Here is a 27,957-nt window from a genome sequence, read left to right on the forward strand (position 1 = left end):
AGTCTATGAACACAAGGACCTTTATACTGTGCTCCCAACAATGTGGAAAGAGGAGTGTGATATAGATATCCTATTTAGAGATGACTGCTCCATAGTCTCTTATTCTCCACATATGGCCAATTCTGGGTCTCTGTGCTAATGGCCATCTACTGCAAAAGGAAGCTACCTTGATGAGGGCTGAGAGATGCACTAATATATAGGTATAAAGGTAAGAACTTGGGGGGACAGTTTATTACTATGGCCATTTTGCAGAATAAAAGGATTAGGTTTTATGACTTATGGACTTTGCAAGTCACAGGTTTTTTGGTTCAGTTACTGATACCAACATGAGTTCCATTTTATGGAGCAGATTTTAAATCCAGCAATAAATTGATCTGCCACTGTCTTAGTAATTGTTCTATTGCTGTGAAAAGACATTATGACCAGGGCAACTCTTATTTAAAAAGGTATTTAATTAGGGACTTGCTTACTGTTTCAGAGGTTTTAGTCCATTATCATCATAGCAAGAAGCATGGCAGCAAGCAGACAGACATGGGACTGGGAGCTTACATACTGATCCACAGGCAAGCAAGCAGGCAGAGAGAGAGAGAGAAAAAAAAAAAAACAGAGGCAGAGGCAGAGAGACAGAGAGACTGGGAGACAGAGACTGGGCCCGGCATGGGATTTTAAAACCTCAAACCCACCCCCACTGACACACTTCCTTCAATGGGGCCACACCCCCTAATCTTCCCCAAACAGCTCCACTAACAGGGAACCAAGCATTCAAACATCTGAGCCTGTGGGAGAGGTTCTCATTCTAACCACCATAGTCACTGCTGTAACTGTAATTCGTGCTGGTATTGGACCAGAGCATCCTCTGTCAAGACAGTTGTTAGTGTAGCTTTCAGTGTTCGCAGCTGGCCGGTGAGACTGCCCATGACTTTTCTTCCCTCATAATATGTGTAGAACACCCAGCACTATGAAATCTAGGCATTTGGGCATGAGGCTTCGATGTCAGTACCAGCTTGAGTTTTCATTGTCTTTTTATCCAAGTATGTGATGTCTTCAGCAATATGGTCTTACAATCAAGTTCTGGGGAATAACCAAAAGCAACGACAAGAGCCTGGAAAGTTTGGGGTGTCGATGAGAGCCTCAAGCACTGGGCTTTTCATTTAATAGCCTATGGTGTCTATGGGAAGTATTGTCCCCTTACTATATGTATATATTTTAGGAAGTCTTCAAAATAATAGATTTCCGTATGGATATTTCAAAGGTTTTAAGTTTTAAAACCTTCTCATACTCCCTCCTCTAACCTGTCCTCCTACCTCCTACCCCATTTAGCCCTTCATGATCTATTATTCCCATTTCCTCTTCATACCACCTGTGTTCTATCCCTCTCCCATAAAATTCACCTCAATGGGCCTCACTAATTTCCTGACTTCTATATGTACTCCAGTTTAAGCCCACATAACTAAAGATTCAAAGCTGGCATCCATGTATGAGAGAGAACATGAGGTTTTTGTCTTTCAGGGTCTAGGTTACTTCATTCTGAATGGTTATTTCCAGCTCCATCTATTTACCTACAAATTTCCCAATTCCATTTTTTTTACAGTTGAGTAATATTCCATTGTGTATGTGTACAACATTTTCATTATTCATTCATCAGCTGCTGGACACCTAGGCTATTTCCATTTCCTGGTTGTTGTGAAAAGATCAGCAATAAACGTGAATGGGAAGCATCTCCATAGCAGGATAGAGAGTCCTTTGGGACAAGGCACAGGAATGGTATAAATGGGTCATAGGGTCAGTCTATTTCTAGATTTTTGAGAAACTTCTATCCTGATTTTCACAGGGGCTACACCAGTTCACACTCTAACCAATGGGAAATAAATGGGAACTTTTGTGATCTGTATTTATCTCCCCCACAACCACTGTAGGTCCATAATAGTCCTAAGAAATGGTGGAACTGAATTTTAAAAACACAGCAAAGACAATAATTTCTGAAAAAAAAAACTGAAGCGAATTGTTTACCTGTTCACAGACTGTTCTCAAAACCTTAATGAAAACCATTCTGAACAGATTTCATTCACCACTGTTGATAAAGGTTAGACTGATATTTTTTAGCTTTTCAGATACCCTGCTCTCTACAAAACTCACTCTGCCTATGCAGAATGAAATTACCCATAGAAACTGTAAGTCTGGTGGCATTCCAATTATAGACAAAAACAGTCAGAGAGCCAGATTTGATCTATGTTTATAATTTTTCACACCTACTCTACTCTATTACTTTTATTTTATTATAGAAACTTTCAAAAAAACAAATCAGAGAGAATACCTTATGCTACCATTGAACATTAATAGTTGTTAACATTTTACTGTATTTATTTCATCTATTTTAACTGCTTAATGATCAGGAATTTACATTATTACAAGAGTTCTTTTCATAATCAAGCATATATGATATATGTGTGTGTATATAAATATATAAATATGTATTGTGACCTACCCTAGCAAACCTCATATTAATTCTCTAGTAATCCTGTTTAAACTTCCCTGAAAGTCCCCATAACTACTACCAAAGCAGCTTTGTTGAGCCAAGAATCTAATAAGCATAAAACTGCACTTTTATTCATATAAGGCAGAGATGCATCTTTTGGATATCGATGTGTATGACACTAACTCATTAAGACATCATCTCATTTTGAGCAACATGAAACACTCTATCCCTGGAAAGTTAGTACAGATGTAAAACAAACTTTATGAACTGGCCACAAATTTACTCTGTAGCTGAGGACGACAGAATGTCAGGATTACAGGCCTGCACCACCGCCTGGGTTTACACAGCACTGTAGCTGAAAGCCCCTCAGCTGTCCTACATAAGAGAATGTGTAGGGCTGGGGAGAATAATTTTGACCCATACTGAAGTCAGAGGTTCGCATATGTCAAAGTGGCACATTCTCAAAGGTTCCTCCAAGCTGTAAGCACTCTGCAAACGAACTTAGATAAGCAGTGGATTCTTTTAGTTATGCCAACAGAATGCAAGCTCAGTAAAATCTATTACCCTTAAGGATTGTGTGTGTGTGTGTGTGTGCATGTGTGTGTGTGTGTGTGTGTGTGTGTGTGTGTGTGTGTGTGTGTGTGTGTCTTACAAGAAAGGGCTATGCTATCCCAAGTGCTGAGCAAATGCAGAAATGTCATCCCTTTAAGGTAACATTCTGGGGTTTAAAAGAAAATCCCTTCACCAGAATTCTGATCCCATTGTCAAACTTGGTCAGCTCACTCGGGGAACTCCAACTCAAAAATACCCTCTGCCCCCGCCAAATTTCATGAAATGTCTATGAAATGAAACTCACATACATAGTCACCAACACTGAGGGGCGGTTTGGAATGTGTGGAGATGGACAGATGCAAACTGCGTAACAGTTACACCACATTGAGGAAGGGGCCACCACAAGGAGACCACTTGGAAGAACTGGAAACACGTGAAGAGGGGGAAGAAGAGATTCGCAGTCTGCTTGAAAGTTTCGTCTCTCCTCAGCATCAGGGCACAGGAACAGCACAGAGGCAGGAAAGCGTCTGGGCCTACGATTCAGGGAATTCCTGAAAGGAAGGGGAATGAAAGGATGAGCAGACACTTTGGCACACAGCTTCAAGACTAGCTCTAGGGAGGCTGTGGCAAGGAGGTGCTAAGTTCAAGGCCAGCTTGGGCTATGTAAAGAAACTTTGCCTTAAAAATTAAGTGCTAGTTGGAAATGGGAATAAAAGTAGCACACACGTACAAATACATATATTTGCACTACATACGAAGTAAATAAATGCACCTTGCAATGGTCCTATTTCAAATGCTCATCAGGCAATTAACAGTCAGTGGCCTCCGTATTGGACAGAGTGGTGACTATATCTGCGTTGTCGAAACTTAGACGGCACTGGGAAAATGAAAAGATGAGGAAAGAGGCCAATGAAGAGAAAGGATGACTTGTAAGCGCCCGCCTCACTTTGCTTGATGGAGCTCCTCTCCTGTTGAGACTGCCATTACTCAGAAAGATTGGGGCTCCACCCTAACTCCTCCCCCAAAAGCTGCTAGATAAGTTGCTGTCCCCCAAACCATCTGGTTGGTTGGGATTGTTGGAAAAAGGCCTTGAGTTAGGGTGGAGCCAGGGATGGGCTCAGGGAAAGATAATTCAATGGATGAAGGAGGTCCATGCGCTCGCTGGCACCAAGCCCAGAATTCCAGATGGATAGACCACTTTCTTGTCACTGACAGCCTATGAGAGTCAGTCTTCCTGCCTTCAGTGACCAGTGAGTGTTCTGTCATTCCTGGCCACATGATCCACCTACAAACGCGTTGTTCAAACTAAGTCATAGTTTGGAGTGTCATAGACGGATACTCACATTCCCATTTACTAATGAGGAATTTTGTCTGCTCCTCTCTTACGTTGTTTATTCACACCAGCCAATCCCTACCACAAGCATTTTTACCAACTGCACACACAGGCTCCCTTTATCCACCCCTCTGAGTGCTACAATGAGTTATGTGACATTTCAAACCACTGTCAAGTAACTGTTGCCACATACCCAGAGCAAAATGACAACATTCTGTAGACTGGCCCCCAGAGAGCTCTCTCTGTTCTGGGATATGTTTAGCATTCTCTGACAGTAATCTACATATTATCACACAGGTCTTGCTTCAGCGTGCCATAGCAAACGCTGGCGATATCCAGCTCCAATAGGGTTCCTGAGACAGTATTTAAGAGAAGATATCCCAAGAGAGTTTCTGAACGTTGCCTCGTATGGGTCAACATTCTTGCTAACCTCAAGCTCTTGCAGCTCTGCATGTATGGGCAGCCTTTCCCTGTGCTCTAATTGGCTCAGTGTGCAGTCTTGGCCCTGTGCTTGGGAATCGTCACTGACTTTTAACCCACCTCACCTGGAGTGCATCTGCTGTTTTCTCATTAGTATTTCAACACCGGACCTCAACAGGATTTTGACTGGGGGCTGTGGTTGTTTCCTTTACATCTACCTGGGCTCAGTTTTCAAGTTTGCTTTACTGTCTTTTCAAAGGACGGACTCTGAAAGAGGAGAAAATTGAAGGCAGAGAAAAAAACATCCATAGAGAGAAAATAGAGGCCTCCCGGGACTTAAACAGGTCACTGAAAGGAATTACACAGAGAACCAAATGAGTGTAAGGGTTATGTCTTGTCTGTTCAGAAATGCTTTTAAAAAAAAAAAGTCGTCACTAATCATTAGCAATTTCTTCTCTTAAGAGCTTAGGAAATAGCTGCACCTTTCCTAACATCTACTAAAATGAAAAGCTTATAATTTTCTACTGTGACCTGAGGGTTTGGCTCTGAACATAAGCTGTGCAAGCCTATGAACGACACGGACTCTCCAGATACACTCTCCTTCTCAGTCTGACGAGGAGCTAACTTCCTAGCCGCTGTGGAGCCCTCAGCACGAACAGGAGCCCCATGCTTTGGCCATTTTGACTGTCTGTCACCAAAAGCCTTCAGTAGAGAGGCACATCCTACCCCATAGAGAGCAGCTTTCCAGCTGGCAGAAGGGTGTGTCCCTGGGTTTTTACCTGGGAGCAATGATGATCTTGTCAAGCATTTCACTGAGACCAGCCCAAGTTTTTAGGGTGGGGATCCAGACTGGTTATACGTACCTTCCCTCCTTCTCCCAGTGGAAGGCAGAAACACCTCAAAGCCTGCATGTAAGAACATCTACTAGGAAATTATTTTAATCAGACACCAGCTGAGTGGGAGAAAGGAAAAGAGCAGAGAAGAACAAACAAAACTCCCTTGGTCGTGGATGTAACAGAAGCCAGCGGCAGCGATGGACTGGCACTCCTTCAGAACAGCTGCCGCGCTGCTCACTTTCCTGGTAAGTGGATTCTGCTGAAAGCCACTCTTCACCCTCCAGCCTCAGCATGACCGAGAAGGCCTTTTCAGAGAATGTTATTTGCAGGCACTTCTCTGCTAAACCATTAAAAGTTTATGTTAATGACAAGGTGGTTTTTTTTATGAACTGGGATTTTAAGTGGTGTTTCTCTCTTTAATTGAAGACTCCAGATCATATTAATGCCGCAGAGTCCACTCATCATACCATGTCTCTGACATCCCAGATACCGATTGGTCACTCTGGGAAAATATTGAACTGAAAAAAAAGTCCTAAAGTTGCTGTATTTGCTTGTTCAAATTCTCATTGGCGGGGATGGGGCTTTTGAACTAAATATTCCAGGTGTGTCTGAGTTTTCAGTCTAAACACTTTCCCCTTCTTTGGATCTTTTGATTGACAGACTGATGGCATGTTTTAAAGCCATGAAAGACTTCATATACATTAGGATTGCAGATGTTGTGATGAGCCTCACCGTCCTAGTACCCTCTTCCCTTCCAGATGTTGTCAGACTCCATTCAACTAACACCCAAAACCCTACACTGTTTGCAACTTGAATTAAAATGCCATTGCTAATGTCAAAAACTGCAAGTACAGGAGATTTGTAACTAATAGAGCAGGTGAGGGAATGAGCATAATTAAGGGGTAAACGTAATTATTGATGTGGTACAGAAGCCGCACATCTGATGGTCAGACCATGCAGTGCAATGATTTATTGTTGCCCCTCTATGGGTCATTCGCTTTCTCTTTGAGTTGATAAATGTGCCACACCAATATATCAATGTTCAGCAGTAAGCTTTAAAGTCATAGTCTTTCTCAAAGTTCAAAGTAGGATAAATGTAATCTTAAAAGGCAAGTGCCAGGTAAATCCCCCTCCAGCTTTGGCAGGATGTGGCTCTTATCTGTTTTTACTTGCTTAATTTTTGAACTGGAATGTTGAATTGGTATTGTAACAAGTTAGAGTTTTGGTTTACTATATGCTGGCTAATTTGAATTCAGTTTATTCATTAAGAGGGGTCATAGGGCTGGGGATTTCATTCAATGGTGGGACACTTGCCTAGCATACATGAGGTCCTGAGTTCAGTTCCCAGAAGTGAATAATAAAAGGGCAAGGGAATTGTGAGCAGTAACATGTAGTTATAAATGACTCTCAATGGCTTTAGTTCTAAGCTGCCTTTTAAATGTGACTTTTATTCTATAGGCTTTTTAGTGGATTTTTAGGTTCAGTTAATGTCACAACCTGGGCCATGGCAAAGATCAATGAGTATTATATAGCAGATCATTTGACCACAGGAATGTTTGTCTATTGCTAAATAATCGAATACTTTAATTTTTAATTTCATATAAATTTGGCTTATTGTAGCATTTCCATCCATTAATGCAGTTCCAACAACTGTATGCTTTTATTGAATTGATAAGTAATTCTTTATTGATTTCTGTGATTATTTCTAATTAATTGCATCTTATGAAATTCCTCCAAACAGCTATTTCCTGGTTAGTCATTCATCAGTAAAATACATCATTTTATCAAAGTTCTTATGGAACTGTCAGCCCAGAGAGAGAAACTTCTGAGAATTTATACTTTACTCTCTAAGCTTGGATTGTGTGTGTGTGTCTGTGTCTGTCAGCATGTCTGTGTCTGTGAATTAGTCTTGGGAAGAGGGAAGAGGGGGAGTCTGTGGCCATATTTACTGTGGAATCCAGCACAAATTTCTCAGATGCCTTACAATATTTATCTGTTTTCACTTAGGTGTATGTATGTGTGAGTCTGTGTAAATGTATGCAACAAGTGTGTGGGTTCCCTGGAGCTGGAATTATAGGCAATGGTGAGTCAATGAATGTGGGTGCTAAGAACTGATCTCAGGTCCTCGGGAAGAGCAGTGTGTGCCCTTTACCACTGTGCCAGCCCCTCTTTAGAAAGCTTTACTGTAATGAATTAAAACACTTTATTTTCAGGTTAATACAGCATTTTTGGTAAGATGGTTCACTTTTGAAGGTTTTGAAGGTCCTATTTTCACTACTAATTTTAGCAGATGACTTGCAATCCCAGTCTTCTGTCTCTTGTCTCACTGAGTGTGTTTTTCTTTATCAAAGGAAAAGGTTAAAAATAAATAAATAAATAAAGTTTTTATAGTCTTCACTGCTCAAAGTCAATAAATGAAAATACATGGTAGAAATACATTTAGAAAAATGCAAATATATTTAAGATGTTTAAAATGATAATATTTTCATATAAAGCTATTTAGAGAGCTTAGCAATTATGTGTTGGTGGTATATTGCATGACCTGCTCAGCACATGTGGAAGTGGGTGCTTTAAGCTTTGTCCAAATTAGTAAGGTAGACCACAGAGACTAAGCAGAGAAGCTGCTCCTAAAGGGACCAAGGCTGCTGTATGAGCTTTCTACCAATCCAGACTTCTACTGGACAGATGGTAGCTCACATCTGTTACAGCACTACAAGCTGAAGGCATGGGTTGACTCTTTCCCCCCTCCTCTTTCTTCTCTGCCTTTTCCTCCTCCCCTTCTCCCTCTTCCTCCCCTTCCTTCTCCTATTATCTATCTATCTATCTATCTATCTATCTATCTATCTATCTATCTATCTATCTATCTTTCCATCTATCTATATGCAGGAAGTAGTTATAATTTTCTCCTGCCAGAGAACAGTGTTATACCTGTGCATCAAACAGGAAAAAAAAATCTGTGCAGATAGATGTGATGATTATGAAAGGAAATCCTTAACCTCCATGAGAAGGAGCACAGTAAGATCTGAGAACTCTGGGGACTGCTGGGAAAATCACCTGCAAAGTCACCACATCTGACTACTCCGCTAAACATGAGCACAAATCTGATGACATCCTTTTCTGTAGAGGCACATTCTGCAGATTAAGTTCTAAGAACAGAGAAGAAACTTATTTTATCTGTTAACAAAAATGATGCTCGTCATAGTTTTGGATTTTTCTTCATTTTAGATTTTTGATTGAAGGTTTTACTCTGCAGCCCAGGCTAGCCTGCACTCGCGATGTAGTAGCCCAGGCTGGTCTATGTCCTCCTATCTCAGCCTCCTAAATGCTTGGGTTACAGCCACGCACCTCTAGACCAGGCTCTAGTTTACTCTTTTTATGATAATTTTATGAGATTACTACTTCATTCAATTAACTAACACCCAATAAACTAGCCCTACAATTTGAGCTTTGTTAAACTTTTTAAGAATACAAACAGGAGTTAAAATGGTACTCATTTATGACATAGTTGATTAACTTTCTTTATTTGAACCTGACATTGTAAGTTCTCTTATTTACATTCACTGACACCAAAAAAGAAAGTACTGAAGTTCACTGACACCAAGAAAAGTACTAAACTGCTGGTATGGACCCAACAGAAGACAGTCCTGAAGGGACTCTGACGCTTTCTTGTACATATATTAAATTGTTGTGCACTGCTGAGGAGAGCATTTCAGACCAAGATTTTATAGGGAATGAAATCAAGTGTTTCTATTCCTCTGGTTAAGCTGGATTATCTCTGCAGATGTGGTATTGGCAAAAGCTTCCTTTTTTTTTTTTTCTTTCTTTTTTTGGTTTTTCTAGACAGGGTTTCTCTGTGTAGCTTTGCGCCTTTCCTAGAACTAACTTGGTAGCCCAGCCTGGGCTTGAACTCACAGAGATTCGCCTGGCTCTGCCTCCTGAATGCTGGGATTAAAGGCGTGCGCCACCACCGCCCGGCTGCAGAAGCTTTCTTTATTCACTGAAAATCTAGGAGTAAAATCTTCCTCTTCCACTTTCCATCCTCACTTAATGAGGGCTGTGACAGTGCAGAAGGCATTTCAGTGACGAGAAAAGCTAGCACACAAATGCTGGAGGGACGCATCAAGATGCAGCTATCGGAAGAAGCTGGCGGATGATGACAAAGGACGTGTGGGTCCCTGTGCACGTCACTTACTTTCTGATACTTCTCTACTCTGCGTTCAACAAGGACTCTGGTGCCGAACATCTGGTGTCATAAGAAGAGACATTGCTTAACGTACAGGCAGGAAGCTTGATCTGCAAGGCATTGTGCTTAGGTTTCTCCTGCTCCTTCCGCTGAGTTAACACCCTCCAGGGTACTGGGTCATGCCGCCCATTCTAGTTATGCTTGGCCTGCAAACTCTTGTAATGGACCTGGACAGGTCCAGCCTTTCTCATGCCAATGGCTGGTGATCCATGCTCTTAATTGCTCTATGAGCGTGGAGTACAGTCTTTCATACTTGTCTAATTAGAATCACATCCCTACAAATTAACAGCTGATTGCTGCTTGTGAAACTCTTTGACTCTAAGCCATTTGAAGGCAAGCTCCATGTCTGATTAACCTTTGGATCACTCACAGCTCTCTCAACAAAGAGACTCCATACAAGACTGAGAGCCACAGTATCTCACTGTACTGAACAGAAACACCAAAAGGGAAATTGGGGGGTATTTCCTTTCTCACACATAATCGAAAGAATATCCTCTCAAGGTAATCAGTGAAGAAATAATTGTGTTGCTTTCTCCTAATGTTTTGTGGTATTGCATTGCATCCACTTCAAATTTCATTCTAAGCTTACCAGAACTTTCAGGGTCTCAGCTTTCCTAATGCTGAGATCCTTTGACACAGTTCCTCATGTTGTGGTGACCCCCAACCATAAAATTATTCCATAGCTACTTTATAACTGTAATTTTGCTACTGTTATGAATAGTAATGTGAATATCTGATATGCAGGATATCTGATATATGACCTTTGTGAAACAGTCATTGGACCCCAAAGGGGCCATGACCTACAGGTTGAGAACCACTGTTTTAGCACCATTATGCTGTCTTAGAACATTGTAGTACACATTTCTCAAAGAAATGAACAATCGTGAATAAATATGAAAAATTAACTCATGGAGGTATGGCCAATCCCAACATCATATCCTTTGTCACAGAAAGACAAAAGAAGGATTTTGTTGTTTTGTTTTTGGCTTTGGTTGGTTGGTTTGTTTTCGTTTTGTTTTTCGGTAAAGAAACAAATTTTATTTTACTATTCTTTCTAGCTTATCCTTGTGATGTACCTAATAGTTAACAAAGACATTTTATTCAACAAATTGCCACTATCTTACCATTATTAAATACAAAAAAATTTCCTCAGCAAGAAATTACCCTTCAAGTCAAATTTTAGTATATGGAAAAGACAAATTTTAATTTTAAAAAAACTTGCTGAAATTTACTTTAACTAGATAATCATTAAAAATGTCATGAATTTGCATCCTGTAGCTTTAAAATAAATATACTTTGATTGGCTGTGGAAGCAGATGTAAAGGGAAGAGCTCACTGAGATGAGTTATTTACTGTTGTTACAGAACTTTTGGACTCCAAGGGAATTTAGTTTTCAATGTTTGTGACAAAACTGTGACTCAGACAGATTTCCATAAGTTTCCAGCGGGCACGAGAGCAGAGTCTTTTTAAACACCTCAACAGCCCATGTCTCTGGGGGAATCTCCACAGCTGTTCCCATTGCACAAAATCCAGAATTGTTTCTGAGCCCCAGTTTCTCCACCATCATCAGAAAATCACCGTACCTCTGCCAGGGAAGAGGGCTCTGTCCTTTAGAATACCTTCTCTCTGACTTTGCTTCCCCTATCCATGTATCAAAAGCCCCATCCTTCCTCTCTCTACCCATCCTTCCTCTCTCTACCCCTCCTTCCTCTCTCTTTACTCTTTCCCAGCCTGTCTTCTCCTGCTCTCTCTGTCACACTTCTTTTACATGGCTTTTTTCCAATCAAAACCCCTTCTCAACCTTCAAACATAGTATCTCCCTCAACCACACAATTTTCGCTGATTCCCACACCTAAAGCTCATTTGGTCTTTCTCTTTTTTTATCATCAAGATTCCTTGGAAAGTAATTTTCTGTCTTCCTTTCCTCTCCACCCCTTGTTCTCTTTGGAGAGGGCTGATCTTTGTCTTGTCTACCTGAAAACGTCCTCTAAAATGACACTGAAACTCTACTATTTCCTCAAATTTTACACAGTTCCGTCTTTCAGATCACCTGACTTTCGTGTCCCATCAGTCTCTGAATGCCCCTTCTTTGACAGCTGTGAATCATTTTACCTCCCCCGGTCCACATGGCACACTTTTGTTTCTGCCTTTCTTCCTTCCATCTGCCTCCCTCCCTTTTACTGTCCTTTCTTCCCGTCTCTTTCTCTCCGTGTCTCTCCCTCTCTCCTACCTCTTCACAACCACTACCATCACTCCTTCCCTCCCTCCCTCCCCACACCCCCACGTTGCACTTATTCCCAGTTAAACAAATGTAGGAGTTCCCTGTGCCATCCTCACCCACAGGCCGTTTCTTTACTACACCCTCCTCTTTTTCTAAGTATCTAATTCTCCCATGATTTTAACAGTTCTATGGGAGTGGATGCACCTCGACGTTACATACCCAAGCTAGGGTTTTGCTCAATGGTGTTCCTCTAGCACCTCGAACATTGTCCTATCTCTGGCCCTAGTCCACTCTTTGGGACTGCTAGCTCCAGGGACCCCTCCTGCTCTTTATCTGGCATCCCATCTGCTCTCTAACCTTGCGGATCCTGTCCGTCCAGATCTTTCCCTGTGGCTCCCATTGCCTTTGCATCTACTTAGCTCTTCCTCACCTCTACTTTGATTGGTGCATAGAATCCAACAGCCTTCAGCCTGTAATTTCCAAGTCTTCCCACTGCTCCTACTGACTATTGTCCAAGTAAGCTTTCAAACCTATAATTTCAGCATGCCTTTCCCATGACCAAAATACTTCAATATCCTCCTACGGTACACAAGGATTTGATGGTAGGACTGGAAAGGTATTTGTGTAGAGTCTGTCTACCCACTTCCCAAATGAGATAAAGCTCAGAGAATTACCATACACACACACACACACACACACACACCAAACACAAACACACACACACAATATATATATAGATATAGATATAGATATATAGTTTTTTGACAACCCAATTATCTTTCCATGTCATTATTTTGTCTTTAAAAGCCTAATACTTTGTATCTGAATTTATTCTACACTCTGATTTAAAAATAAAAAAGAAAAGAAGAAGAAGAAGAAGCTTTCATCAACCCACCACATTTTAAAAAGCAGACTAGGCGGTTTTTTTAATTACCCATCCAATTGTGAGTCTGACACTGTGGTGAAACCTACTTGGTCTTTTGCCTAAGTTGCTTCTCATGGGAAAGAGAATGACCTGGCTTCATAAAGTTGGGAAGAGTTCTTAGTCACCTGGCCAGTTACCCAAAGCAGTAAGACCTGGCGCTTCACTCCAGGCAGGGAAACGCAGTAACAGATAGCAGATGAGTAAACAAGAGGTGTAGCTATGAAGAAATGACTTCCAAACAGACAGATGAGGCAGTCCTGCAGGCCTGTCCCACCCACAAGCAAGAGCAAGAGAAGGGTGCCCAAAATACCACAAGCAGCAAGAACTTACTGGAGTAAGTGAGGTCTCTAGTCAAGCTCGGCTCTATAGACAACACTGCAGTTGTCCACCCTAACCATTAAGCTGTGTGGATTCCTTTGTTGCCTTGTATTGCTGTTGTTGCTGCTGCTGCTGTTTCTATATAACCAGTACCAGTGGGTCTCGGGAGATGGCCCAGTGGATGAGAGTAGCACACTATAGCTTTTAATATCAGTGCTAACGTCTGATTATGAGCATGGGTTTCAGGCTTTGCTGTTAGGAGAAAACTCAATTAGAAGTTCCATACCTCTTATTTGAAAAGATATTTACAAAACTTAAGGGTGTACATTGGTGTTAACTGATCCTCAATGCAATTTAAAACAATGAATGCAAAAAAAAATGCTTAAGTTTTAAATATACATTTGCCATGTCTTAAACAAAAACAGACACATTACTTTGACATGCAAATTTTGGTGTTTTAAGTGATGACTTTTTTAGATTTTTAGATTCAAAATAATTTAATATATCCTGATACTTCTGTGCGTGGAATTCAACTTAAATGGAGCTCTATTTAATAGCACATGCTTTACTGCAGAGAGAAGTTCCCTAATCAGAAAAAAAAAACGGCTAAGAAACATTTACCACCATTAACTGAGCCCAAATTTGCATTGTTTAGTTTTATTTTTATGTGTTTTTAGTTATCTGTTAACATAGAATTGAAAACACTCATTAAAAATGAACTATTGTGACTGCTTTTTACAGGTGGTGCTTGAAGTTAACAGTGAATTTCAAGTCCAGGTAAGAAAAAGCAAATTTATTTTTTCCATACTGAAAAATAAAAGGGCCAGGCATAAAGTGCATATCTGTAATCCCAGCATTTCCAAGATTGAGGCATGAAGATTGTGAATTAGAAGCCAGCCCTAGCTACATTAAAAAAAACTCTCAAAACTTACATAATAAACAAACAAATTAAAATAAGAAAGAGAAAAAGAGGGAGAGGGAGAGAGAGGGAGAAGACCAAAGGGAAAGATAGATTAGCAATGCCAACAATACTCAAGAAAACCCTCATTTTTCTAAGTACAAAATTACTGCAATGCTGTGATTGCAAATGTTAAAGTTATCAGAATTCTTAATTTTCCACTTAACTGTCTTCTCTTCCTGACATAATTAGTCTTCCTCCCAAATCTCCACTGGAATACCAATAATAAGTAATAGTTAATAGACACTATGTTTTACTCTCCCTATTCAAGGTAAGAGACTATAATGCCAAAAATGGTACCATTAAGTGGCACTCCAACAGAAGACAGAAACGTGAATGGATCAAGTTTGCCGCAGCTTGTCGGGAAGGTGAAGACAACTCAAAGAGAAACCCAATTGCCAAAGTGAGTGTCAACCCCACAGCATGCATCCAAACAGCACAATGGATAGAGTCACAGTTCTGGAAGGACCCAGCTTGCATATGTTTGGTGCACACATTCTACTGAAAAGTTATGGCCTAACGGCACCTCCCTATTCAAAATACGAAAACCAAAATTCCTAAAGGGATAAACCAAAAAAGTTAGTTAATCGGGCAAACAGCTAAATATTGCCTCATCTCATTGGCAGAAATAATGCACATGAATATTTGTTATGCTAGACTCCAAAAAGACCATGGTTTACAGATGGATTTACAGGTCAACATGTTCAGAGTGTGTGATCTCTCTGCTTAGTAATCTATTAGAACTTAACTCCTATTTGTCTGTATTTATAAACATTCAAAGCATGTCTCATTCATAACCTCAAGTTCCTATCATTTTCCCTATTCCCCTTTCTTCATACACAAACTCAGGAAACTATTCTGACCATACACACAGATTCACACCTGTAGACATATAGAAACATATGCAGATACAAACACAACCATTCATACAGATAGATATGGCAACTGCCTTGTAAAATTTGCTTATATTCATATGTTTATGGCGGTTTGAACAAAACAGCCAGACTTTAATCCTTTATTGAGATTGTCTCTTTACTTTCCCACTTTCAGAATTAAAAGTTTCAAATGACTTGTTACTACAAAAATCTATTTAAATATTTTTCTGTTCTTTGTAGTTTTTAAAGTTTTTTTTTTAGTTAAAGATCAACATTATGTGATAACTGCATTATAAAACTCTCTAAGAAGGCAAGGAATAACCTACTTTAGATAAAGAGCTAGCATAGAGTCCAAAACTAATACAAAAATAAAGCTATAAATGTTTTATGATTATGGCATCTATGCACGACATCTACGAAGACTTCTTAGGGTGACATTTGATTCTTCGTTGTTTGGTAGACATAGAAATAAGGTTTGGCAGTGATGGTGCACTTCTTTAATCCCAGCACTCAGGAGGCAGAGGCAGACAGATCTTAGTGAGTTCAAGGCCAACCTGGTCTACAAAGTGAGTTCCAAGATAGCCAGGGCTGTTACTCAGAGAAACCTTGTCTCAAAAACAAAAACAAAAACAAAAATAAACAAACAAAAAAGACCTAGAAATGGAATTGTATTATTACATTGTTATTTACCATTAAAAATACAATACTGACCATGTACCTACTACTCCATTTCCATGTTTTTGACACCTTTCAAGTGATGTCACAGACAACACATTCAACAATTCCCAAGGACAATAGTTGTCATATGTCACATTGAGAAGTCCACACAGCCCCTGTAACATCTTCACCTGTATCTTTCTGCAGATTCATTCTGATTGTGCCGCAAACCAGCAAGTGACGTACCGCATCTCTGGAGTAGGAATTGACCAGCCACCTTATGGAATCTTCATTATTAATCAGAAAACTGGCGAAATCAATATAACATCCATCGTTGATCGGGAAGTCACCCCCTTTTTCATTGTAAGTGGGCTTTGTTTCAATATCTGTATGCAGGTGTAAATTATTCTTGGAAAAATCTTAGACCATACCAGATTTGATTTCAAGAGTCCCAAAATCGGGATTTCTGAGATCTCTCTTAATTCACAGGTACCCTAATAGATGAGGAAAAAATTAATATAGAAACCTTTCCCTCATATGTTAGCAAAAAAGCTAGTTAACATCAGCTTCCTGACAGACTAGAGTATTTGTTTGGAAGGGCAAATCTTTAGCTTTTACTCAATCTTAAAAAAGAAAATCAGTGGAAATCAACGCTTCCTTTTAGCTGCACTGTCAAGTGATGAGCCTGGAGCTGCTTGCTATTTGTTCCATATGAACATACTTCATCATAACTTCACACTGTTCGAGATCATCTGAACTCTAAAGGAAATTCGAAAACTCACTCATCTTTAATATCTCTCTCAATATCTCTCTCTCTCTCTCTCTCTCTCTCTCTCTCTCTCTCTCTCTCTCTCTCTCCCTCTCTCCTTGTAGAAGCTGACACACAACTTACATAGCCTCTATTCTAATGCTCCACCTCATTTCTCTTTAAGCAGTTCACACCCCCACACAACCATGCCACCTATCCCAATATAGCACTCTCTTTTCTGGCTCAGATACATTGGTCGCTGAGTCTTTTGCATGATCAGCTTTCTGCCTTCCTGGAGCTTTCCCCCAGGACACGTCTGCCACCCTATTGTTCCTTGTCTCTCGAAGAGCATTATCCTATCACTGACTTTTCCCCTTTTATTCTCCTTAGCTGTTTACTGTCTCCATTTCCATCGATCATCATGGCTAATACTTCTTAATCAAAAACTAAAATAAGAAAATAAACTGGGCGGTGGTGATGTGTGCCTTTAGTCCCAGCATTTAGGATGTGGAAGCAGGCAGATCTCTGTGAGTTAGAGGCCAGCCTAGTCTACAAAGTGAGTTCCAGGACAACCAGGACTACACAGAGAAACCCTGTCTCAAAATAATGATAGAAAAACAATCTTTCCAATGACCTTGTAGTCTCTTCTATTAAAGTCCCATCAAAGGTCTGAGGATGCAACTCGGTGATCATCATTTGCTTATTGTGTGTAAAAGCCTAGGTTCAATTCCCAGGCCTGAAAAAAAATAATATTCCAAACTAAGTCCATATATCCTTCAGTCCTTGCTGTATTCCTTCACACTGCTCATCTCCATCCCTAGAACTACTCTAACTCCTTAACTTCCAAGTCCAAATCTGTACTCTTGACTTTTTCCCTCCAGTGCCTCCCTACAAATTCAGCAAATCAGCAAACCAGTCCACCTAAGGCACAGTGTATTGTTACACAGAGCAGATGACCTCTGTGAAATACTACACTTTACACATCTTCACAAGGGAAGCAGTAATAATGAAATAAACAGCCACATAACACCTGCCCCCAACACTTAAGAACTACACATTGATTTTAAAGTGTTCCTCTGACTCTCTGACTGCATTCTCCAAGGCCCTTCCTCTGGTACTTTTTCTTGATTTTAAGCATAGAATCTGCAGCATTTCCTTTGTCTAACGTATCAAGTTACCTTTTTAAGTAGCATTTTGTGTGCTCTTGTTTGCCTTTTCTTACTAGTTATATGTGTTACACCTGTCTATATTTTAGTGGGAAATAATAATATGGTGTCCCTTAATCCCATGTGGTACCAGGGCCATATCTCCATTCTGTAAGAACTTACAAATGCATACCTCACCACAGATCCTTTTCCTTCATGTCTAGATCTATTGCCGAGCATTGAATGCACAAGGTCAAGATTTGGAGAACCCACTGGAGCTAAAAGTTAGAATTTTGGATATAAATGACAACGCTCCTGTGTTTTCCATGACTACATTCATAGGACAAATAGAAGAAAATTCTAATGCAAGTGAGTCACCTGTTCTACTAAAGAAATTATGTGCTGATGACTAAGTTACTGTTGCTAGGCAACTGGGCTGAGCTGGGTCAAGGTAAACATCAACTGGGAGAGAAAATGTAGAAAGCATTCAGAACCAATGACTCAGTAATTCCAAAGCAAAAAGTGGGATTCACACTCATGCCTCATGGCCTAGCTCCTAGGAGAGTCGTGCAATAAATCCCAAAGGATCTGCACAGTAGTGACAGGCTTAGAGGGATGAGAATTTATTCTCTGCCTGACTGTGATGAAAAGAACCCCACTCACATGTAATGCAGTCTTTTCTTCTTATCTGCTGGGTTTGGCTCCAAGAACCCTAAACATAAAGAGATGTAGGGAGCTCACATCCTTTTACAAATTATGTCTTGTTTGCATATAACTCGCATATATCCCTCCATAAATTTTAAATTATTTCTAGATGACCACAATACCAATGCAATGTAAATGTCATATAAATATTTATTATCCCATGTTTCTTAGATAACAATAACTAACAATATGAACAGGCCTTTGTAGATTCAGTCAAGTTCTTTGAATTTTTCCCACTCACTATGAGCTGAACTGTGGGCATGGAACCCACAGCTGCAGAGGGCATGCTTCAGTAGTTTTGTTTGCTCTTTGTTCACGTTCCTGGGTTTTTACACTGGAAGTGTGTTATAAATGTGATTGTATGGGGCTCACTGTGACTATTTGAAGCATATCTCTCAAATGGTGAGCTGGTACTAAGTAGGTAGCACTGAGGAATCCATTCCCCTCTAGCATTTCTCTGCAAGGGCTCTGACAATCTCAAAGCAGAGTCACTACCCTGTGACCTCCTGAACCTACAAATTTAATTACCAAACACTCAGTGGCCTAAGTGAGACCAGATATTAGCCATTTGTACACCACTCAAGATTATTCAGAGGTATAGATCTAAGAGGGAGAGATGATATGGGGAAAGAGAAAGAGAAGAGAAGGGATGGGATGCCTTGGCACACTAGCAAATTATTTTGGAAACAATTTAGAGAGTAGAGCAGAATTCCAGTAGATGAATGAATGTTTTCATGCCCACTGGTATCATTCATCAAACTACTTATTAGATTTAGAAAGAAGATAAGGACAGGGCAGTGTATGTGATTAAACAAGCATTTCCCATAAGCTCCTAGTTACACAGGACCTACACAAGAGTCAATTCCAATCTAAACAACAATGCCACTTTTTAAATGCCCAAAATGGACAATAATGTTCATTAAAAGTACATTATTTGGTAGACACTCCATCAATATTCTCATTTGCTATTGAATTCTCACATGAGTGTGGTGTTAATACAATTCTCATTTGTAACTATGGGAAGTAAAAACAAGACCACATAGTAAAAATCAGGTCATATAGCACAGTTGGGAAAACACTGAATTTTAATGCTATTTTATTTCACCATAAGCATCTTGTTTAAAAGAAGTTGTATCAGAATAAGAAACAGAGAGTCAGAATAAAAGACTGCCTTTTCCCTTCAGCAGTGTCTAGGCTCCTATTCAAATATGGTCTTTTTATCAGGGCAAAGGTAAAGAAAGAAGTTAATATATTGGTATGCTGATGTTATACAAAGCGAAGAAAGTTGAACATACACTGCTTAAACATAGATAACATATTGGATTGTAATAGTGTTCATTGTCTAATTGTGGCAATTGCACTGGATTCCTAGACACGCTGGTCATGGTACTCAACGCTACCGATGCAGATGAGCCAAATAACTTGAACTCGATCATCGCTTTCAAGATTGTAAGCCAGGAACCTTCGGACTCACCAATGTTCATTATCAACAGAAAGAATGGAGAAATCCGAACAATGAATAATTTCCTAGACCGAGAGGTAATTCTTCATCTTTAAGAGGTTTTCATTCAAAAGGATAAGGTTCTAAAAGTAAGGGTACTTAAGAGAGAGGAAAACTAAAAGAATGTGTTCAAATTTTGCGTATTTTTATGGTATTTATTTATCTCTGGGGGGCGTGTGGTCATATGCGTCCTATGATATGCTTGTGAAGGTCAGAGGACAACTTCTAAGAGTTGGTTCTCTCCTTCCATCATATAAGGTGTCTCTCAAATTGTCAGGCTTTGTGGTAACTACATTTACTTGCTGGGCCGTCTCACTAGCCCTATTTTTACATCAACACTTTAATTTAAATGTTTTTATGCACAGGATATTTTGATTAAGTTCTTTTCTCTCCTCTAACTCCTAGATTCCTCTCCTCCCTACCCACCCTATTTCATTCTCTCTCTCTCTCTCTCTCTCTCTCTCTCTCTCTCTCTCTCTCTCTCTCTCTCTCTCAGAAAACAACCATCAAAACAAATTAACAAAAAAATAAGATAAAATATTAAAATAAAAATTCACATACACACACAAAAATAGGAGTCTCTTTGGTGTTCACCACCTGCTCCTGGACATAGGCCCTGCCCTGGTGTGTAGTTGATATGTCTAGTGGCATTCCACTGGAGAAAACTGTTTCCTCTTTCCCAGTGGATAGCTTCTTGGTTAGGTTTGTGTCCACTTCACCTCAGTGCTGAGATTTTTGGAATTTTTGTGGCCTTCCACAATCACAGGGGATTCTGAGACCATGAAGAGATGTACTGAAGTTATACCCATAAGTGGGAATTATTATGTTTGTGCACAAGTCTAAGGGAGGTTCCATAATTTTCACTAACTTCTAAAAGTGGAGGCACCACTGAATAGAATCAAAAATAGAAACATCATCAGTGACTCCACTGTCCACCTCTTTATTTGCCTTGGGTACTCAGTGGATCTTCGCTCATGCTATGTATCTTTGACGAAGCATGTCTCTCTCATCTTGAACATTCTGGCCTGCCTCATCCTTTAAAGACTTCTCCCTCTGGACATACAATGAGTAAGAAATGAAGTCTTTAACAAAACGGTTGCTTCTTTGAGATTATGCTAGGGAAGCATCATGGAAATGGACGTGACAAATTCCATATTGAGTGATGTGAGATCTGTGGATTTTCATCTCTGTTACCTTGTCTTCTATCATGGATTTGTGTAAAGGTTGAGCCAGTGTTTTAAAAGACCTCTGCATAAGACCAGCTGTCTATGCCTAGTGTGCCATATCCTGTAATGTGTCTTTTTCAGCAATATAGCCAGTATTCTCTTGTCGTGAGAGGCTCAGACCGTGATGGTGGAGCAGACGGCATGTCTGCAGAATGCGAGTGCAACATCAAAATCCTGGACGTCAATGACAACATCCCATACCTGGAGCAGTCATCTGTAAGCATTTGTTCAATTACATTTATTGCATTCCAGTTCTTATAGGAACCCATTCAGTTGTCAGGTGTACTTGCTACATTTGCTGTTTACAACACCAGTGTAGACATACACTTTCTCTTAAATTACTTCGTACAGTAGGAAAAGTGGATTTGAACGATGAAGTATGCAACTGTCAGTGAGGATAGTGCATCTGAACAGTTAACTGTAAACAAGCAGTGGACAGCCTGGTATAGGCACTCTCCCCCACTTTGCTCTGATATTTTGCCTCTTGTTTCAGTATGACATCAGCATTCAAGAAAACGAACTGCACTCACAGCTAATGGAGATCAGAGTCATTGATCTGGATGAGGAGTTCTCAGACAACTGGAAGGCAATCATTTTTTTCATCTCTGGAAATGAAGGAAATTGGTTCGAAATAGACATGAATGAAAGAACAAATGTAGGAATTCTAAAGGTTGTCAAGGTATGGCATAATTATCTAAGTAATTTGTTTTGCTGGTCTTTTCTTTTTCAAAACTTCAAAATTACATTGGTATTAACATTATATGAGTGAGTCTATGAAATAATAAAAATTACAATGTTTTAAAATTATATAAAATACAAGTCTTTAATATGAATATATATGCTTATATTGCTTCAGGAAAATAAGTATTAAAAATTTGAAACTCTTTTTATCGATACAGTCCTCCAAAGATCGTATGAGGGGAAAGCATTTCTAAAGAAGAGGGCTTTGAACAACAAAGTGTGATTAAAGTATAATCTTTAAAGTTAAGGTTTTGTTTGTACTTATTTAAAGATTTATTTTTATCATTTTTAATTACATGTATGTGTGCCTATATCTGTGTGGGGCATGTACACATGAGCATAATGCCCTCAGAAGCCAGAGGCATCACATCCTCTTGAGCTGAAGTTATGTGCAATTGCGAGCTTCCCAGTGTTGGTTGCAAGAGCAGTATGTGCTCTTAACCAGTCTGCCAGCCCAAAGTCAATAATTAAACATTTTTTTTTCCGAGACAGGGTTTCTCTGTGTAACAGCCCTGACTGTCATAGAACTTGATTTGTAGACCAGGCTGGCCTCAAACTCACAGAGATTCTGCCTCCCAAGTGCCGAGATTAAAGGCATGTGTCACCGCCACCCAATAATGAAACAATATTTTAAAAAGCAGGTTTAACATGAACTTTAAGAATCTGCCCATGCCAACACTGAGTCTTTAGCATTATGCTTTAAGACTATTCATCAAATAAATTAAACGTTATTATTTTTCCAAGATGATTAAATTAAATCATTGTAATTTTCCAGCATGCTTTTATGGAAATAAACTGAAACTGTGACAATTGTAGAATTATAGAACCTTCATCCTCCCATCTCACTGTGTCTGTTGGCCAAGGCTTATTTTATTTCTCCTCTGAGTCAACTGTCCACCATATTTACATGCAGTGAAATGTCCTCTGAGATGTAAAGTGAAACCCTGACTCCTGAGAAGGTGATAGTAACATTTTCACCCTGTGGTACAAGACTCTAGGACAAATGTCTTAAGTCCTCAATAATTCTTCATGATTGTATGTGATGCACACAATATGAATCATTCATGGTACAATCAATCCTTCTTCATCTTCTTCTTTCTTTCATCCTGCCTGCAGGAGCCCCTCCATTCCCTGGGGATTCTACCTCTTAGTGTAGACCCAGGGTTCCCCTAGCTCTGTCACTCTGCAATCTCTAGACTTACGCTTAGTCCTGCTGGAGCCTGCTGTTCAGAAAAACCCTATGAAGCAGATTTCCAACGGACTCAGTCTCTTCTTTCAGGGAGTGTGGGCTTATGCCTCCCATGTCCCTTAAAATTTCATTCACTGGGACTATTGCTTCCATTTGCTTAAAACCATTTCCAGATGTTTCTGTCATCTCGCCCAGCACCCCTCGAAGATTAGATTATGTCAAATCCATATTGTAGACGAAAAGATGGAGGCTCAGACAACATGCATCTTACCCTAAATTCATTGCTAGTAAATGTTACTAATACTTAAATCTAGGTTTCCTTATCTGTTAAATTAATTATTTTCTGTGATATTATCTAGAACTGGATGCGAGGGAAATTAATTTCTAATCTATTTCCCTACAATTTTATGTTACTCTAAAAATTATTCATCTTATTTGTTCTTAATACCTCTACCTAAAAACTAGGATAGTTCTCCCAAATATGATAGCATACATTAAACCCTTTACTATAATTATAGAGAAGTAATAAGAGTATGGTTGTGTATACATATGTAGATATATTTATGCTATACATACATATATGCTATAATTGGTATTTTAAGTTGCAAATAAAAGTAATTCTTTCCTATGGAATTTTAGATGAACAGGAGAGCTCATTGTATGAATATTTTCATTTAAAATACTCATAAACATTAGAAAATATATTTGGTACATGGGGAATACATCAGTTATTTGGCAAATTTTATGAATTGTGGGTTTAGATATCAACTTTCATAAGAAAACTTATTGCTTGATTATTTTATAGTATGAAATAATTTTTAGAACATATTGAAGAAAAAAGATTTATTCATGTACATATACATTTATACACATACATATATGTATGTATATATACATTGACATTCAAAAAGTCACACTAAAGTGAATTTTTAAAAATAGTTTTTCAGGAATAAAACTAGTTAAATGATCTGTGATATATTTGACTTATATTTTGTTATAAAAAGAGCTACTTTCTCAGAAACGTTCTAATATAAATTGTCTCGGCACTGCAAATATATGAAGTAGATCATATGTTGAATTTAAGTATTTACTTTGGTGAGAAACTAGGATTCATGTCCTACGCTTTCAATCTTTTCAAGAAAAGATCCAGAGCAACTCAATTTTTTCCCTTACTTATATTTGCATGTTTACGCCTTGAACTAAATACCCAACAGGTAAGACTAGACTAGGTAAATTGTGTGGATTTATGTTCAATTTTATAACTGAAACAAGAATGTAATAAATTGCTTTGACTAGTCTCAAAGGATTTCTCTGTCCTCTGAAATGTTTACTTACAGTAAAACTAATTCTTTCTGCGTTTTCTAGCCCCTAGATTATGAAGCCATGAAGAATCTGCAACTCAGTATTGGTGTTCGAAATGTAGCTGAATTCCATCAGTCAATTATTTCTCAATATAGACTCACAGCAACTATGATCACTGTGACTGTGTTAAATGTAATTGAGGGCTCAGTGTTCCGGCCCGGTTCAAAGACATTTGTAGTAAACAGTAAAATGGGAGCAAATTACAAAGTAGGAGACTTTGTAGCTACCGACCTGGACACTGGTCTACAGTCAACAAATGTTAGGTAAGAATGGCATTTTCCAACTAAAATTATAATCTTAGGGGATCATGAGAAGGGAAGAAGCAAACTTTTTTTAAAAGATTTATTTATTATGTACACAGCGTTCTGTCTGCATGTGTGCCTGCACATCAGAAGAGGGCACTAGATCTCATTATAGATGGTTGTGAGCCACCATGTTGGGAATTGAACTTCTCTGGAAGAGAAGTCAGGGCTCTTAACCTCTGAGTCATCTCTCCAGCCCGGGAAGAAGCAATCTTAAGGGAGAAGGAAGGCAGGGTAATGGAGTGCATGTGACATGGAAGTAAGAATTATTTGCTGGGAGAAAGGGAACCAGCAGAGGAGGGCAGGAGGTCTGAGGTGGGCAAAGGGAAGAAGGATCATGAGAACAAAGTATGTGACATTTACATATGAAAAGATACAATAAACCCATTATTTTGTATACTAACTAACCTTAAAAATAATGTTACAAAGTCTCTTTTTTAAAGATAACTTTAATTTCTATTGCATTCTTTGAATACAGATATGTAATGGGAAATAACCCGGCTGACCTGCTGGCTGTTGATTCAAGAACAGGCATAATAACTTTAAGAAACAGAGTTACTATGGAACAATACCAAATGCTTAATAGGAGATATGAAGGAACAATATTATCAATAGATGGTAAGAAATCAATTTAACTTCCTTCCAGAGGAAACCAAGGATGAATAGTCTCAGATAATTTAAAAATTGCTATCCTATTGTAAAGAAATCCCCTTTCCAAAGTTGTCATGTTGAGCACTGTATGCTCAAACTATCAGTAGCATGGAGCTGGACTGTGGTGAGACGAGGTGGCTGTCATGTCCCCTCATCTACTGATTATTGAATCTTATAGAAACCATCGCACCCATCTATACCCCAGTTTTCTGCAAAGTGGGTCAATAACAATATATGCTGATAATGATAAAAATAGCAAAGCATGTAACAATAGCATGGACATCACTGAATGAATGAGGATAGCCTTGAGGTCAGATAAGCATACTTAGAACTATGCCTGTTGCACATCTCCAGAGATTTCATTCCTTTTATTCAGAAAGCATTATTGAGTCTTAACTAAGTAAGTGCCAGCCTTTGTGCCAGGCTCTAGGGCTCTGTCCGTGAAAGTAAGGATCAGGGCTTTGCAATATCACAAACCAAACTCGACTCATTTCCTTATTCCTATCTGATAATCCCACTTCCAATAATCTTTGGGAATGTGCTAAATACAGAAGGCTGTTTGCACAGAGATGCTAACACAGCACTGACTTCACCAGGTACTATTGAAAGCAATAGCCACAGGTAACTGAGTAAGGAAACCATAGTCCATTTGCTACAAAATTATGTACCTGTCAGAAACTATGTTAACCAAATGTGTACATAAGCATGAAAGAGTGCGTACAATTTAAAGAAAAAAACAACTCTCAAATCTCATTCAAGTAGGATGAACCATAAGATCATACCAGTGTACCATAGATAAGTAGCATGAGCTCTATCCCTAAGGACAATTGATCATGAAGGAATCTACAAAGTTATCCTTGTGTACTGGTGCTATGGATTAGCTTCTGGCTGTGACTCACATCTGTGTTTTTGCATTATTCAATTTAGACATACTATCAAACTTGCAACACTATAAACTATCCAGTAGACAGTATTACTGGTGATAATGATTAGGTTAGTTATAATGCAACCATTGATCGGCTTTAAAACTGAGTAGAAGAACTAAGGAGACAGAATGATAGGTGAGTCTCCAGAACAAAAAGCTGGGCATATCAGTGGACACTTGTAATCTCAATGACAATGGGGGGCCAATCAGCCCAGCCTTTACTCTGGGAGCTTCAAGCCTCTGAGGATCCACAAGTGAGGTCGTCCCCCATCCAACACAATCACACATGCATGACAGTCACACAGACTGACTGGAAAGCTACTGAGTTGATGCGGGTAAAGGCAGGAACAAGCTGAGGTGGGACAAGAAAGGGGTTCTGGATTTCTGACAATTCCTAGGCTGTGTACAGACGGCTATTTCCACTGTGAACCTTGTTACAGATAGTCTCCAAAGGACCTGCACCGGAACAGTCATCATTGAGCTTAGTGGCTCTGGCTGGGTGACAAGCACCGATCAAAATACAGAAGATGGAGGCAGTACAAGTGGTGGAAGCGGTACAGGAGGTGGAAGCGATACAGGAGGTGGCGACAATACAGGAAGTGGCGACAATACAGGAGGTGGCACAAGCGGAAATACTTCCACTGAGCAAACCACAGGATCATGGGATGATGGTGGTGGAAATGGCGGCACTGGCGGAAACGGCGGCACTGACGGTGATACCTACGATAATGGTGACGGTGGTGAACGTCAAAGAAGGCCTGGAGACAACGTTCACTTTGGTCCTGCTGGGATTGGGCTGCTGATCATGGGGTTCTTAGTCCTAGGATGTAAGTACTTCGACACTTCTTTTGGCATGGGCCTCTCAAAAAAGATGGGAAAAGAAATGGTTTTTCTCTTTTTCTTTATTCTTTTCTTTTCTTTTTCTTTTTTTTTTGTTTTGTTGTTTTTTGTTTTTTTCTTGGTTTGTTTTTTTTTTTTTTGAGACAGGGTTTCTCTGTGTAGCTTTGTGCCATTCCTGAAACTCATTCTGTAGCCCAGGCTGGCCTCAAACTCACAAAGATCCACCTGCCTCTCTGCCTCCCGAGTACTGGCATTAAAGGCGTGCGCCACCATCGCCTGGCAAGAAATAAGATTTTTCATTCTTTGATGAAATATATTTTACATCTCCTTATATTATGTAGTTATCCAGAAATGTTTGTGCCAGGCATTGAATTTACTGGGAGGAAAAAAAATCTACATATAAAAAGCCAAGAGCATGAAAGGCATGGCATTGAAATAGAGAAGTCCCATAAGGAAGAAATAAAGGTTGCTGTGGGATAATGCTCTTGTACACTGGTTTAATAAAATGCTGATTGGCCAGTAGCTAGACAGGAAGTATAGGCAGGGCCAGCAGACTAAGAGAATTCTGGGAAGAGGAAGGGCCCAGGAGTCCCCAGCCAAACACACAGAGGAAGCAAGATGTCAAAGCAGAATTGAGAAAAGATACTAAGCCACATGGATAAACATAGATAAGAATTATGGGTTAATTTAAGCATAAGAGCTAGTCAGTAATAAGCCTGAGCTAATGGCTGAGCAGTTATAAATAACATTAAGCCTCTGAGTGATCATATTAAGCCAGGCTGGACCCGATAAACCTTCGGCCTACAAC

At 39.5% G+C, this 27,957-nt stretch overlaps 1 protein-coding gene across 1 annotated transcript in view; it reads left to right on the forward strand.

The window, feature by feature from the left end:
- The first annotated feature begins 5,673 nt into the window (after nucleotides 1-5,673).
- Dsg1 (desmoglein 1) overlaps nucleotides 5,674-27,957 on the forward strand; it is a 31,627-nt gene continuing 9,343 nt past the window's right edge. Inside the window, exons 1-11 of the mRNA XM_076554780.1 lie at nucleotides 5,674-5,862; nucleotides 14,066-14,101; nucleotides 14,554-14,685; nucleotides 16,022-16,177; nucleotides 17,932-18,076; nucleotides 19,785-19,951; nucleotides 21,221-21,355; nucleotides 21,633-21,818; nucleotides 24,435-24,694; nucleotides 25,212-25,351; nucleotides 26,750-27,136. Coding sequence (XP_076410895.1) covers nucleotides 5,815-5,862; nucleotides 14,066-14,101; nucleotides 14,554-14,685; nucleotides 16,022-16,177; nucleotides 17,932-18,076; nucleotides 19,785-19,951; nucleotides 21,221-21,355; nucleotides 21,633-21,818; nucleotides 24,435-24,694; nucleotides 25,212-25,351; nucleotides 26,750-27,136 — 1,792 coding nt within the window. The 5' untranslated portion in view covers nucleotides 5,674-5,814. The remainder of the gene's footprint in view (nucleotides 5,863-14,065; nucleotides 14,102-14,553; nucleotides 14,686-16,021; nucleotides 16,178-17,931; nucleotides 18,077-19,784; nucleotides 19,952-21,220; nucleotides 21,356-21,632; nucleotides 21,819-24,434; nucleotides 24,695-25,211; nucleotides 25,352-26,749; nucleotides 27,137-27,957) is intronic.

This window comes from Peromyscus maniculatus, chromosome 19 (assembly GCF_049852395.1).
Source record: "Peromyscus maniculatus bairdii isolate BWxNUB_F1_BW_parent chromosome 19, HU_Pman_BW_mat_3.1, whole genome shotgun sequence".
NCBI lineage: Eukaryota > Metazoa > Chordata > Mammalia > Rodentia > Cricetidae > Peromyscus > Peromyscus maniculatus.